The 15279-nt window shown below is 50.7% G+C and overlaps 1 protein-coding gene across 1 annotated transcript; it reads left to right on the forward strand.

Moving 5' to 3' along the window:
• Positions 1–8782: 8782 nt before the first annotated feature.
• LOC134434283 (olfactory receptor 14J1-like) lies at positions 8783–14119 on the forward strand (the record flags this gene model as incomplete). Its single annotated transcript, XM_063182962.1, has 2 exons — positions 8783–9510; positions 14107–14119. Coding segments are annotated over 2 exons (741 nt in total), but the record flags the coding sequence as incomplete, so codon positions are not given.
• Positions 14120–15279: the final 1160 nt, after the last annotated feature.

Consider the following 15279-nt stretch of genomic DNA (forward strand, 5'->3'; position numbering starts at 1 on the left):
CTCAGGACACCCAAAATCCCTCAAATTTCCCCAAAATGCCCCAAATCCCCCCAAATTCTCCAAGTTCCCCCAAATTCCCACTCAGAACACCCAAAATCCCCAAAAATGCCCCAAATTTCCCCCTCAGGATGCCCAAAATCCCCCAAATTCCCACCAAATGCCCCAAATTCCTCCAAAATTTCCTCTAAATCCCCCCTCAGGACATCAAAAATCCTCCAAAATTCCCCAGATTCTCCCCAAATTCCTCCAAATATTCCCCAAATTCCCCCTCAGGACACCCAAAATGTCACAAATTCTCCCCAAAACTGCCTCCACTAAATCTCCCAAATTCCCTCCTCAGGAAACCCAAATTCCCCAAAAATGCCCCAAATTCCCCCTCGGGACACCTAAAACCCCTCAATATCCCCCCAAAATGCCCCAATTTCCTCCCAAACTCCCCCAAAATCCTCTGAATTTCCATCCAGATCCCCCAAATTTCCCCCTCAGGATACTCAAAATCCCTCAAAATCTCCCAAATTCCTCCCAAAAAACCCTTCAGGACACCCAAAATCCCCAAATTTCCCCTCTCAGGACACCCAAATTCTCCAAAATCCCCTCAAATCATCCCCTCAGAACACCCAAAATGCCTCAAATTTCCGCAAAATCTCAAAATTCCCCCCAAATTTCCCTTCAGGACACCCCAAATTCCCCAAAAATGCCCTAAATTCCCCAAAAATGTTCCAATTTCCCCAAAATCTCTGAAATTCCCCCTCAGGACACCCAAAATCCTCCAAATTCCCTCAAATCCCCCTTGAGGACACCCCAATTCCCGTAAACTCCCCCAAATTCCCCCTCAGGACACCAAAATCCCCCAAATTTCTCTAAAATCCCCCAAATTCCCCCCTCAGGACATTGAAAATCCTCAAAATTCCTCCAAAGTCCCCCAAATTCCACCTTAGGACACCCAAAATGCCCACACTCAAACTCCCCCAAAATCCCCCTCAGGAAACCAAAAATTCCTCAGATTTCCCCCAAATTTCCTCAAAAATCCCTGCTCAGGACACCCAAAATGCCTCAAATTGCCCCAAAATGCCCCAAATTCCCCCCTCAGGACACCCAAAACCCCCCAGATTCCCCCAAAATCCGCAAATTTTCCCCTCAGGACAACCAAAATCCCCTCAAATTCCTCCCTCAGGACACCCCAAATCCCCCAAAATCCCTCAAATTTCCCCAAAATCTGCCAAATTGCTCCCCAAGTCCCCAAAAATTCCCCTTCAGGACACCCAATTTCCCCCAAAATACCCCAAATTCCCCCTCAGGACACACAAAATCCTCCAAATTCTCCCAAAATATCCTGAATTTCCCCAAAATCCCCTCTAAGGACACCTAAAATCCTTTAAATTCCCCCAAATTCCCTCAAATTCCCCCCTCAGGACAACCAAATTACCCCAAAATTCTCCAAAATCAAAAAATTTCCCCAAAATTCCCTCTCAGGACACCTAAAATCCCTCAAATTCCCTCAAAATCACCCAAAATTCTCCAAAATCCCCCAAATTCCCCCTCAAGGCAACAAAAATCCCCCAAATTCTTCTGAAATTCCCCAAATTTCCTCTCAGGGCACCCAAAATCCATAAAAATCCCCAAAAATTCCCCAAAATCCCCTCTAAGGACACCTAAAAACCCTCAAATTCCCTCAAAATGCCCCAAATTCCCCCTCAGGACACCCAAAATGCCCACATTTTCCCCAAATGCCCCAATTTCCCCAAAATCTACAAAATTCCCCCCTCAGGATCCCCCAAATTCCTCCCAAATTCCCTCAAATTCCCCAAGACATCAAAAATCCTCCAAAATTCCCCAGATTCTCCCCAAATTCCTCCAAAAATTCCCCCTCAGGACACCCAAAATCCACAAAAATCTCCCCAAAATTCCCCAAATTCCCACAAAATTCCCTCTAAGGACACCTAAAATCCTCAAATTCCCTCAAAATCCCCCAAATTCCTCCAAAACTCCCCCAAATTCCCCCCTTGGGACACCAAAATCCCCCAAATTCCCATTTTTAGTCCCGAATTTTCCTTTCTGGGATCAAAATTCTCCACTTTTAGTCCCAAAATCTCCCCTTTTTCACCCCAAAATTCCTTTACTTGGACCAAAAACTTTCCATTCCTTGACACAAAATCTCCTTTTTTACTTTGCAATTTTCTCTTTTGGAGCCCAAATTTTCCCTTGTTTCAGCCCAAATTCCCCTTTTGGAGTTTAATCTTCCCACATGAGCACCCAAATTCCCTTTTTTGGTACAAATTTCCCATTTTTGGCTCCAATCCTCCCACTTGAGTGCCCAAATTCCCATTTTTAGTTCCAATTTCTCCCTTTTTGGACCAAAATTCCCCTTTTTTAGTCCCAAATTTCCCTTTTTTCAACCCCAAATAAAAAATAAGGGGGAATTTGGGATGAAAAAAGAGAAATTTGGGTCCTAAAATGGAGAATTTGGGTCCAAAAATGGGAATTTGGGTGTCCCGATGGGGAGATTGGAGCCAAAAAAGGAATTTTGGAGTAAAAAAGGGAAATTTGTGCCCCCAGAATTTTCATTTTTGGCCCAAATTTCTCCCTTTTAGCCAAAAATCCCCATTTTTAGTCCCAAATTTTCCCTTTTTTCACCCAAAACTTTCCCTTCCTGCACCCAAATTCCCATTTTTAGTCCCAAATTCCCATTTTTGAACCCAAATTCTCCTTTTTGGGGGCACAAATTTCCCTGTTTTAGAACCAAAATTCATTTTTTGGGTCCAATCTCCCCATCTGGGCACTCAAATTCCCATTTTTGGACCCAAATTCTCCCTTTTTGGTGCCAAAATCCCCCTTTAGACCCAAATTTCCCTTTTTAGTCCAATTTTCCCCTTTTGTAGACCAAATTTCACCTTTTTTAGATCCATACTTCTCACCTGAGGACCCAAATTCCCTTTTTTGGTAAAAATTTCCCCTTTTTGGACCCAAATTCTCCCATTTTCAGCCCAAATTCTCCATTTTTGGACCCAAATTTCCCTTTTTTATACCCAAATTCTCCCTTTTTGGACCCAAATTCTCCTTTTCTGGTACAAATTTCCCTTTTTTGGACCCAAATTCTCCTTTGTTAGTCCTAAATGTCCCCTTTTTTAGTCCCAAATTTCCCTTTTTTAGTTCCAAATATTCCTTTTCTGGTACAAATTTCTCATTTTTGCCCCAAATTCTCCATTTTTAAACCAAATTTTCCCTTTTTAGCCCCAAATTCCCCCTTTATGGACCCAAATCCCCCCTGTTTAGTCCCAAATTCCGCTTTTTTAGTCACAAATTTCCCTTTTTTATTCCCAAATTTCCCTTTTTTAGTCCCAAATTCTCCCTTTTTAGTCCCTATTTCCCCATTTCCAGTCCCAAATTCCCATTTTTTATTCCCAAATTCCCCTTTTCTCTAACAAATTTCCACTTTTCGCCTCACAACTCCCGTCCCAATTCCCCCCTCAGCCCACCCAACCTCTCCCTCATCGCTCCCAAACCGCTCCCAAGGCACCCAAACCCCGCGGATCCCGTCAGAACCCTCCCCAAAATCCCCAAAATCCCCCAAATCGCCCAAAATTTGCAAAAATCGCCCCAAAATCCCCTCGGTACCTTGAGGGTATAAACGCGCTCCCCGCGCTCGTTCTCGTAGCACTGCAGGAACATGGCGGCGGTGGCGGGAAACAGAACCGGAAGTCGCCTCAGGATTAAAGGAGATGTGGGCGGGGTTTTTAGCAGAAGTTAGAGGAGGGGGTGATGGGAAATGTAGTCCCGGAATGGAGCGGGAGCACAGAAAGGAAGTGGGCGGGGTTTTCAGCGGAAGTGAGCGAAGGGGATGATGGGAAATACAGTCCCGGACGGGAGTGGAAGTACCGGGCGGAAAAAAAGAGGAATTTAGGACCAGAAAGGGAAAGTTTGGGTCAAAAAAGGAGAATTTTGGTCCAAAATGGGAATTTGTGCCCAACAATGGAAATTTGGGCACTCAGGGGAGGTTTGGAGCCAAAAATGGGAATTTGGGTCGAGGAAAAAAGAATTTGGACCAAAAAAGAGGAAATTTGGGTTCAAAGAGGAGAATTTTGGACCAAAAAATAGAAATTTGTGCACAAAAAAGGGAATTTATGCAACAACAAGGGGGAATTGGGTTAAAAAAATGGGAATTTGGGCTGAAAAAAGGGAAAATTTGGGTCCAAAAAGGAGAATTTGGGACTAAAAAAGGGAATTTGGGTCCAGGAAGGGAAAGCTTGGGTCAAGAAGAAGAATTTGTGTCCAAAAATGGAAAATTTCGAACAAAAAAGTGGAATTTGGACGAAGAAAATGGAAATTTGTGCCCAAAAAGGGAAAATTCCCAAAAATGGGAATTTTTGTCCTAAAAGGGAAATTTGGGTCCTAAAAGGAGAATTTTGGTTGAAGAAAGGAGAATTTGCTTCAAAAAAGGGAATTTGAGCAACAAAAAGGAGAAATTTGGACCTAAAAAGGGAATTTCGGTCAAAAGAGGAAAAATTGTGGCCAAAACTGGGAAGTTGGGTGCTCAGATGGGAAGTTTGGACCCAAAAATGGAAATTTGGGACTAAAAAATTGAAATTTGTGCCCAAAAAAGGGAATTTGAGCAACAAAAAGGGGAATTTGGGCTGAAAAAAGGGAAAATTTGGGTCCAAAAAATGAGAATTTGGGACTCAAAAAGGGATATTTGTGCCCCACAAATGGGAAATTTGGGTCCAGGAAAAAAGAATTTGGACCAAAAAAAGGAAATCTGGGGAGAAAAAAGGGGAATTTGGGGCCAAAAAGGGAACATTTGGGCTCAAAAAGGGGAATTTGAGCAACAAAAACCGTAAAGTGGGTAAAAAAAAAGGGAATTTGTGCTGAAATAAAAGAAAATTTGGGTCCCAAAAATGGAATTTTTTTGTGGGAAAAAAGGGAATTTGGATGCAAAAAAGGGGAAATTGGGCTGATAAATGAAGAATTTTCGCAGAATGAGGCCTTTGTCGGGGATGAGCCATTTGTCGGGTGCAGGGAAAACTCGGACACTCAATATGAGTCAGCAGCAAGTTCCGTTTATTGAAGAGAGCATCAGACACTTATCCAGCAAGTAATGAGCTCATGAATATTCTGTGAGCCAAGCGATCTATTGGTTAAACTAAACATCAATTCTCCCTCATTCCTTTGGGCCTACGTTCTCTATTTCCCACGTCTCTCTGTCCACTCGTTATCATACCCAGCTAGGCCCAAGGACGCGCTGTCTTGCAGGTGCAGGACTTGGAATTAGCCACGGCCTTGTGCTTTTCCAGTCTCTAGTCAGCGAAATTCCCAACAGGTGGGGACTGAGGACAGCAGAGGAGAACCCTGGGAGGGACTGAAGGGTGGTGTCAGAGAGAGTGAAGCCTTTTCACATAGTAGAGAAAAGCAAGAAAAAGCCCAAATTAATGCCAAGGGCACCTGGGGAGGCTCAGATTCAGAACAAATGTTTTGTGGAGAAAAGAAACCTCACAACTTTGTAAAAGTTGTAAAGCCCGGTATGCTTTTATTACGATGTGTGCCGGACGCAAGCCCCACAAAGGCATGCGCAACTCTGAAGATCTCGGGTCTTCTTTTATCCCCCTTCCAAATGCATATGCATACAGTTTCACAATAAGTTCATACATATTCATTCCGTGTGACATTTAGCACCAGTTCTTCTTTATCAAAAGAATTTCTATGTCTGGGGCAGATTGACTTGTGGTCATTTCTGTTTTTCTTTCTCTGTCTCCTTGTTGAATCTAAAATGCGGCTTTTCTTCAGCTTTGGCTCCACAGACTCCTCACCTGTTCCAGACACTTCACCTAATTCAGAATAAATCTTTACTCTGTCTCACAAAGACAATGGAGTTTCTCTCCCAGGGAAGGGCTGTGGTGCAGCACATCCCCCAGAAGGAGCCTGGGCCAGCCCCAGGCTTTGTGTGGGCAGGCAGAGGCAGGCAGGAGGCAGAGCTGTCAGCAAAGGAAGGGCCCAGCCAGGTGGGGCAGCCGGGGGATGCCGACAGCCTGCAGGGACAGAGGCGCAGGGCAGGGACAGCGTGGGACAGCCTGGGCTGCACAGGGCACAGGCATGGGCAGCAGCTGCAAGACAGCCCTGCCAGAGCCAACTTGGGCAGCCTTTTGGCCATGGCTGCTGGGCCTGGGCCTGAGGCAGGAGCAGGAGACAAGTGACCCTTGCAGGCCTGGGGCCTCATTGCCTCCTTGTCCCTGCTCAGCAGCCTGGCAGGGGCCGCCCCATGCTCCTGCCCTGGGCATTGCACATTCCCACATGCCAGTGCCCATCCCGGCAAGAGCCCTGAGCAAGGAGGGAGGGACAGCATCTGCCTGGCCAGGGGCTGGGGCTCAGGCCTTGGCCCTTGGCATTCCTCAAACACATCCAGCTTTGCTCAGCACCAGAGACACCTTGGCCTTGTTTGTCCCCAGCTGTCATCACTGCCTCCAGTGTTCTGCTCTAACTGGAACCTGGGGACACTTTCTCAGTTGTGTCCATCGGTGGGACTCATTTAAACTTCAAGAAACTTCAGAGTTTCATTTTAAATTTGAGTTCTTGAGAAGTTTTTTGAAGACTCTCTCAGGGACTGAGTCTGATGTAAACAACACCAAATCCCCTAGAGGCTCATTAAATTCCTTGTGCTGTTTCTGTGCTGCTGAGCTTTAAAGGAACAGCTCTTCCCAGCACCAGCTCCTCTCCCAGCCCAGCAGGGCTGAGGGCTCTGCCTGCAGGCACTGAGGGGACAGGAGCCAGGCAGAGACAGGCTGAAGGCAATCAGGACTGGGAAGACATTGAGCTGAGACTTCACTTGGGGAAAGATCTTCACAGCCCTGTGCATGGTGAGTGTGTGGCTGCAGGGCAACGTCCCCAGTGCTCCTGGAGGGATCTCCTGCAGCTGAACCAGGACAGGACTGATGTGACTGTAAGGATGCTCTGCTGCTCTTTCTGCTTTGGGGGAGGATGTGCTGCAGAGCGGGGCTGCCCTGGGCACCCTCAGAGGGACAGGGCAGGATGGCTCCTGCTGCCAGGGACAGCTGCAGCTGGTGAAGCTGGGGCTGCAGCCAGGGCTGCCCAGAGCTCCAGCTCAGGCCCAAGGTGACTTTTAATGAGCTCATTCAGGACAGGAGTTTCCTGCTCGGGTCTTTGCTTTCCTGAATCTGTGCTCCCACTTTTCCCTGCCTCAGCTTGGTGGCAATAGAAAATTAACTGTGCAGGGCAGATCAGGGCCTGAGACTCTTAAACCATCACCCTGAGGATTCCTGGGCACCTCAGCAATTCCCTGCACCTGCCCAGCCTCCAGATCCATGCAGCATCACCTTTCCATGGTGCCCAGGCTGGGGGAGCTGTTCTTTAATCCCTGCAGGGCCCAGCAGCTGCAGGGCAGGGCTGGCCCAGGGGCTGGGCTGGGCTTTGGCAGCTCTGGCAGGGAAGGAGCCCGGGGCCACAGGAGCAGCTGGGGCTGGGACAGCTCCAGCAGCAGAGCCGTGGGCAGGCAGGGAGGGAGGCAGTACTGAGGGAAGCCCTGCTGCAGGGCAGATGTGGCACCTGCCGGGCCTGCCCTGCAGGGCAGACACTGCCCTGAGCAGCACAGCTCTTGTGTCCCCTCGCAGCCAGCACAGCCTTCAGCCCAGGGGCTCGGGGCCCTCAGTCCCTCCTGGGCCGGCAGAGCAGCCCCAGAGATGAAGGGCATCTCTGCGGCCGTGTGCCCATTCCCTGCTGCCCAGGGCCTGAGGGCCACTGTCCTGCCCTGCTGCTGCCTGGCAGGGGCTGGGCAGGGCTGGCCAGGGAAAGGCTTTTCCTCAGGCCCGGCTCTCTCTCTCTCCTTGCCTTGCCCAGGTGCTGCTGGCATTGCTGAGGGGCTCTCTGCAATGGCAGTTCCAGCTGCAGGGCCAGGCCCAGCCCTTGGGCTCCTCCTGTGCAGGCTGAGCACAGCAATGGGGTGTCCCAGCTCCCTGTGCCCGGGCAGCTCTGGGCAGGGCAGCCTGGGAGGCTGGCATTGAGCCCACTCTGCTGACTCTGGGAAAGGCAGGAGCCACTTTTTGTGCCCGGGATCCCTCTGCTCTTAGCTGTGTCTCCTGGCTGCCCAGGGTAACACGGGAGTGGATCTCAGAAAGGTGCAAGTGCAGGGCAGCTAGAACAGGAGAGAGGGACAGAGCAGCTCCCCTCAGTCTGCACTAAGCCTCAGACAAACCTCCTGCCTCCCTGGACTCTCTGTTCTCCCCAGGTGCAGCAGAATCCCTCGCTCTGCCTTCTGTTATCCCCATCCCTTCACCCAGGCAGTTCTGCAGCCTTACAGGAAGATTCTTTATCCAAGCCTGAACACCAGGACTGGGCCCTGCCCTCACTGTTCCCCTGCACTGACTGGGGGTCAGGGCTGACTCCCAGGTGTCCTGCAGGCCAAGGTCCAGCTCCTCACACAGCATTGGCCAGCAGCAATCAGGGCTCCAGCAACAATGGTGAAGGAAGATCTCCTAGACATACACAAGGGGGAGGTGCTTAGTGGAAAGAAAGAGGCTACGACAAAGAGTTTTGATTTTTCTGTGAAAAATTTCCCCTCCATTGCCCTGTCTTTCCTCCTTCTGTACGTTGAAATGTGCAGACACAGCAAATGTCCAACTGCAGCTCCATCAGGCACTTCCTCCTGCTGGCACTGGCAGACACGCGGCAGCTGCAGCTCCTGCACTTCTGCCTCTTGCTGGGCATCTCCCTGGCTGCCCTCCTGGGTAACGGCCTCATCATCAGTGCCATAGCCTGCGGCCACCACCTGCACACGCCCATGTTCTTCTTCCTGCTCAACCTGGCCCTCAGCGACCTGGGCTCCATCTGCACCACTGTCCCCAAAGCCATGCACAATTCTCTCCGGGACACCAGGGCCATCTCCTACAAAGGATGTGCTGCACAGCTCTTTTTCTTTCTGTTCTTCATCTCAGCAGAGCTTTCCCTCCTGACCGTCATGTGCTACGACCGCTATGTGTCCATCTGCAAACCCCTGCACTACGGGACCCTCCTGGGCAGCAGAGCTTGTGCCCACATGGCAGCAGCTGCCTGGGCCAGTGCATTTCTCTATGCTCTGCTGTATACAGCCAATACATTTTCCCTGCCCCTGTGCCATGGCAATGCCCTGGGCCAGTTCTTCTGTGAGGTTCCCCAGGTCGTCAAGCTCTCCTGCTCCCACTCCACCTTCAGAAAAATTTGGATTTCATTGTTTGTTGCCCCTTTAGCTTTTGGCTGTTTTGTGTTCATTGTTTTCTCCTATGTGCAGATCTTCAGGGCTGTGCTGAGGATCCCCTCTGAGCAGGGACGGCACAAAGCCTTTTCCACCTGCCTCCCTCACCTAGCCGTGCTCTCCCTGTTCCTCAGCACTGGCTTTTTTGCCTACCTGAAGCCCCCCTCCTTCTCTTCCCCATCCCTGGATCTGGCCCTGTCAGTTCTGTACTCGGTGGTGCCTCCAGCCCTGAACCCCCTCATCTACAGCCTGAGGAACCAGGAGCTCAAGGCTGCGGTGTGGAGACTGATGACTGGAAAATGTAGAAAACATTAAAGTTTTTGCCAATCTCTGCATATCTCTTGTAATAAAAGTGAGATTTGAAAGTTTTTGTTGGATTGGTTATTTTCCCCCTCTGTTTTAATTTTTAATATTCTCCCTATTGTTTCTTCCATTTCTAATTTTCTTTCTCTCCACCTTCCCAGTGCCCCCAGACAGTGTCAACATGAGCTGTGTTCTCAGTGTCTTTAAATGAAATAAAGGATCTCTCAGCAGAATTTTCACCAGAGATCTCCCTTTGTTCCTTCCCTGGAGCTGCAGCAGCAATGTCTGTGTGCAGAGCTGGGGCAGATCAGGGCTGGCACAGCAGCTGTGCCCAGCAGCAGCAGCACTTGGTGTTGCCAGTGCTGCTGCCGTGGCCCTGCCCCGCTGCCCTGGTGGGCCTGGTGTTGCTGCAGGGCCTGAGTGCTTTTGGGGCCGGGCACAGCCCTGGGGGTGGCAGTGCCGGGGCTGCAGCAGGGACAGGCCATGGGCACTGCTGGGGCAGCGCTGACGCCTCAGCCCAGGGCCTGGGGGCTCCAGGCTCCTTGCCCAGGCTCTCTCAAGAACACGACCAAGCCAATGCTCAGCACAGAAAAGCCCTGTGAGCAGCCCCAGGCTGGCCGTGGGCAGGCTGGGGGCAAACAGCATGGCTGGGGCTCTGCAAGGGCCCTGGGGCAGACGGGAAGGAGCAGCAGAGCAGGGGCTGATCCATCCCCAGTGCGCTGCACAGCCCAGGGCAGCGTCCCAGAGCGTCCTGATGGAGCTGCCAACAACATCCCTCCTCTGCAGCCCTGGCCTCTCCCCCAGCTCACACAGGTGCCCCATCCTTGCAGGCACAGACACGGCAGCACTGGCTCAGCAGCCGCTGTTTGCATTGCACAGAGCAGGGGGAGCACCCCCATGCTGTTGGTGTGGGGACATGAACCTGAGGGAGCACAAATGCCATCAGCCCCTGGGGCCAGCAAGGGCTGGGGGACACCAGGGAAACCACTCAGCTTTGTCCTGGCCTCTGCAGTCAGCCAGAAAGTTTGTTCCCATCAGCTGGGAGTTTCCTGTGCCACTGCAGACGCTGTTGCTCAGAGCCAGGGCTGCCTGGCAGCCACCCCCAAACTGCCCTGAGCATTTCCTTGGCTTCACCTGTGCTTTCTTTCCCCTTTCCTGATCTAGATTACTTCTTCTTCCACCCCTGTACCCTCCCTGCCATCAGCCCATCCCTGTTTGCCCTGTCCACTCTGGCCCCACTCCCCATTGCAGTTCCTGACTTGGCACCCATGGGAACGTCCCTTGGGCAGCAGGATCATCCTACAAGTGCTGCAGGAATTGTCTGCAGGCTCCTGCAGTGCCTGGTGCTGCTCCCTTGCCAGAGGCACCCCAGGCCAGGGGGGCACATCTGGGCTGCTGTGTCTGGCTCTGGGGCTCCCTGTTCTGGGCACTGAGGAGGGGCTGCAGAGGCTCTGCAGGACTGACAGGATGGGCTTTGGGGCTGGCAGGAGAAGCTGAGGGCCCTGGGCTGCTGGAGCTGCTGAAGAGGAGGCTCAGGGCTCCTCCTGCAACTGCTCCAAGGGTGGTTCCAGAGAGTCACAGAATCAGCAAGGTTGGAAAAGACCTTGGAGATCATCAAGTCCAATCTCTGCCCTGACACCTCCTTGTCTCCGTGAGCCTCCTCTTCTCCGAGATGAACCACCCCAGCTCCCTCCGCGACTCTGATAGGACTTGTGTTCCAGACCCCTCCCCAGCCTTGTTGCCCTTCTCTGGACACGCTCCAGCCCCTCCATGGCCTTCCGAAATTGGGGGCCCAGAAGTGGACACAGCACTCGAGGTGTGGCCTCACCAGTGCAGAGTGCAGGGGAAGAATCACTGCCCTGCTCCTGCTGGCCACACCATTCCTGATCCAGGCCAGCAGCCATTGGCCTTCTTGCCCACCTGGGCACACTGCTGCCTCATGTCCAGCCTGCTGTCCATCAGTGCCCCAGGTCCCTTTCTGCCTGGCCGCTGTCCAGCCACTCTGTCCCCAGCCTGTAGCACTGCAGGGGTTGTTGTGGCCAAAGTGCAGGACCCGGCACTTGGACTTATTAAACTTCATCTTATTGGACTCTGCCCATCCATCCAACTGTTCCCGGTCTCTCTGCAGAGGCCTCCTACCTTCCAGCAGATGGACACACGCTCCTAGCTGAGTTTTGTCTGCAGATTTACTACTGAAAGTCTCAACACTCTCATCCATGTTGTCAGTAACAATATTGAACAGAACTGGCTCCAGCAGAGACCCCTGAGGGATACCACAGGTGACTGGCTGCCAGCTGGATGCAGCAGCATTCACCACCACTCTCTGGTGTAACATTCACCGCCACTCAACTGGCCATCCAGCCAGTTGTAGGTGTTTAGTTGATGCCCCTTGTTCTTTCAGAGAATATTAAAAAACTTAATAATTTCATGGTCAGTAGTGGTGTTCACAGAGGTCCCAGAAGAGGGAAGAGAAAAGGATCTGACTCCATGTTTCAGAAGACTAATTTATTATTTTATGATAGATATTCTATTAAAACTATACAAAAAGAATACAAGAAAGGATTTCATCAGAAGGCTTGCAAGCAAAGGAGAAAGAATGGAATGACAACAAAATCCTGTGTCTGACCAGAGAGAGACAGAGCTGGACTGTGATTGGCCGTTAATTAGAAACAATGACATGAAGCCAATCACAGATCTACCTGTTGCATTCCACAGCAGCAGATAATGATTGTTTATATTTTGTACCTGAGGCCTCAGCTTCTCAGGAGCTAAATCCTAGCAAAGGGATTTTTCAGAAAATATCATGGCTACAATGGTCGCTGTGCCCCCAAGAGCCTCTGACCACCTCTGATCTGCCACCAGCTCTCCTCTGTTTGTGACCAGCAGGAGACAGAGCTTTCTTTGGCAGTGGGAATTGCAGGAAACCTCCCCCAAGTGCACCTTGGAAGGTTCAGGCTGGAGCTGAGGAGTAGGCAAAGTCCCTCGCAGGGCAGAATGTTGGTGCTGGAGGTGTGGCAGCGTGAGGCTGGGCAATGGCCGGGCTCTGTGTGCCAGGAGCCGGCAGCGCTGGGTGCAGGGAGCCCAGGGAGGGCACAGCAACGCTGGGTGAGAAATGCTGGGGCACAGCGAGATGGGCGAGTGCAGCCGGCCAGGGCAGAGGAGCAGCACGCCCAGGGGGCGCAGCCTGCAGGACAGATGGCCAAGGGCCGGGCAGGGCTGGCAGGGCCACAGGCACCCAGGCCTTTGTGCCCTGGGCTCGGGCAGCGCCTCTGGAGGCCCCACAGGAGGAACTTTCCTGGCAGGGGCTGCACTTTGCTTCTCCCTCGGCCTCCCTGGGGAGGCTGGCAGGGGCTGCAGGTTGATGCCATTTGTCCTTGCTGCCCCTCACATCCCCCTGGCCCACCAAGAGCCCCGAGGCAGCCGTGAGGGACAGGCCCTGCTGGCCCAGGCTGGGCTCAGGGCTTGGCCTTTCTGCTTCCTGCAGCCAAGCCAGGCCTTGCTCAGCATTGCAGTTCCCTGCTCAGAGCCTTGGCCTCCCTGCAATCCTGCCCTCAAGGATCTGTTCTCACCAGGCCCTGGGCAGCCTTGGGCACTCCCTCCCCTCCCTGGGGCCCAGCCATGCTCCAAGACACTTGGAGTTTTGCTGCTGACTCCTTGAGCAGCTTCTTCATCCTTCTCTGCGTGCCTGAGGCTCCTGGACCCAGCCCCAAATTCAGCGTGGGGCTGATTAAAATACAGAAAGGCCTCAGGCGCGCTTTGTCTCCCTTCCATTGTCTTCAAGGCTTTAGGGTGTGTGCAGTGATTGGAGTCAGTTTGGAGTTCTCTTCAGGAAGAAGATAACAAAATGCACCTTCTGATTTTTTTTAATCAAGGGTGCATTTTTTTATTTTTGATTTCATTGAAGAGGTGGCAGAAGCATTCCGCAAGTCCTGTTGACCCTGAATGTCTCTTCAGGAGGTCTGGGCAGAGAGAAGAATGAGCACTTAGAGGCTGAGCCTGTTTGCACAACCTGCTTCTCATCCCTAACCTCACCATCGCCCCCTTGGACTGAGATCCCAAAACATCCAAAAATGTTCATGCAATGATTTTTTAAAATTTTTATTCTGTAACACATTATTTAGTGTTAATATTTTATTATTTCTATATTTGTTGTATTTATTTATATTTATAACAACAGGGTTAGTTTTTCTTACCTAGTTTTTATATTTATATAGAAAAAATCAAGACATTTTGAGTAGACAAGAATTTTAATGCTGAGTGTTTCTAAGTAAGACAATTCCCTTTGTGAAAAGTGCATATTATATGGTTCCACGCAGATATTTACCATATGTATTTTGATGCATTGATTAGTAGTGCTGTATTAAAATTTTAATAATAGTCTTGTAATTAAAATATACCTTTTTTAGTTAAAATAAGAACTATGTTAGTGGGGTTTTTAAGAATGGAATGAGGCACTCGCAGCAGATAGCAGCCCCAGGACACCTAAATCTTTAAGAGAAAAATAATTTATTGCCCTCTTATGAGAAGAAACAAACTTCTTCCCACCTCGAAGGCGCTGTTAGGATTAGAAGGAAGAAGTTGCTGATGACCAGAGAGAATCCTGTATTTGAATGGAATTTATGTATCATATATGAAGCGTGTAAATATGCAACAGGCTATTGCTCTTAAGGGTTAATTCTTTGTTAACAGAGGTCCTTTATTGGGCTCATGCTGCCCAGAAAAAGGTACCTGGACGACCGTAACTCTTTCTCTTTATTGCCTCATACTGTCATAATTCAATTTGTCCAAATTACTATTATTCCAATTGCATTACTATTTTTATAACCATTTTATTACTAATAAAATTTTAAAATTTTAAAAACAGGTGATTGGTGTTTTTCACACCTTTGTTAATTAATTAAGCTCTAGTAGCTATTTATTTCTTCCTCTTTCTGGAAATTAGATATATTTGTAGTCTTTTTGTCAGCTTTTTTTATAATATTTTTAGAGTACAGGCTCGGGGGAGGGCATGCTGGGGTGACTGGAGACATTTCAGGGGCCCTTTTGGGGCAGTTTTGGGTCTGGGGAGGGAATTCAGAGAGAACTTGAGGGTCTGGAACACACTTGGGGTAGCCAGGTGGGCACTTGGAGGGGCACTCAGGGATTCTGAGGGACAGTTCGGGGTCTGGGGCAGCACTTGGGGGTCCAGGGGGGCCCTTGGAGGTCGTGGAGGGGAATTTGGGGCCCTTCGGGATTCGGGCAGGCCCTTGGGGGACTCGAATGGGACTCTCTGGGGCTAGGGGGGTGATGAGACTTGTAGGCGAGGGTATCGTACAGTTTAAGAGGGCCGCGGAGCATCACGGGAGCTCTGGGCACAGCTGCAATGGCTCTCGGTGAAGCGCGGAGCATGACGGGGGATGAAGTCCCGGCTGCACGAGCGCTGCGGAGTAATGGGAGCCGTAGTCCCGGAAGTGGCTCAAACGGGGTGTTTGGTGGTCCTGGAAGGCACTTAGGGGACATTTTTACGTCTGGGCCGCGACTGGAGGTCCTCGGGGAAACTTAAACGGCTCGGGAGACCCTTCAGGGCAGCTCGGGAAGCTCTAACGGGCCCCTTACCGCGCAGGGCATGGCAGGACTTTTAGCCGCAGGACTGTGTTCTGAGGGGCTCTGGGGATGCAGGGAATGAGAGGAGATGAATTCCCAGAAGTAGCTTTACCGGGCATCTGTGGGGTTGGGAGCACTCAGGGTGTCCGGGGAATTTTTGG

This window comes from Melospiza melodia, unplaced genomic scaffold (assembly GCF_035770615.1).
Source record: "Melospiza melodia melodia isolate bMelMel2 unplaced genomic scaffold, bMelMel2.pri scaffold_34, whole genome shotgun sequence".
NCBI lineage: Eukaryota > Metazoa > Chordata > Aves > Passeriformes > Passerellidae > Melospiza > Melospiza melodia.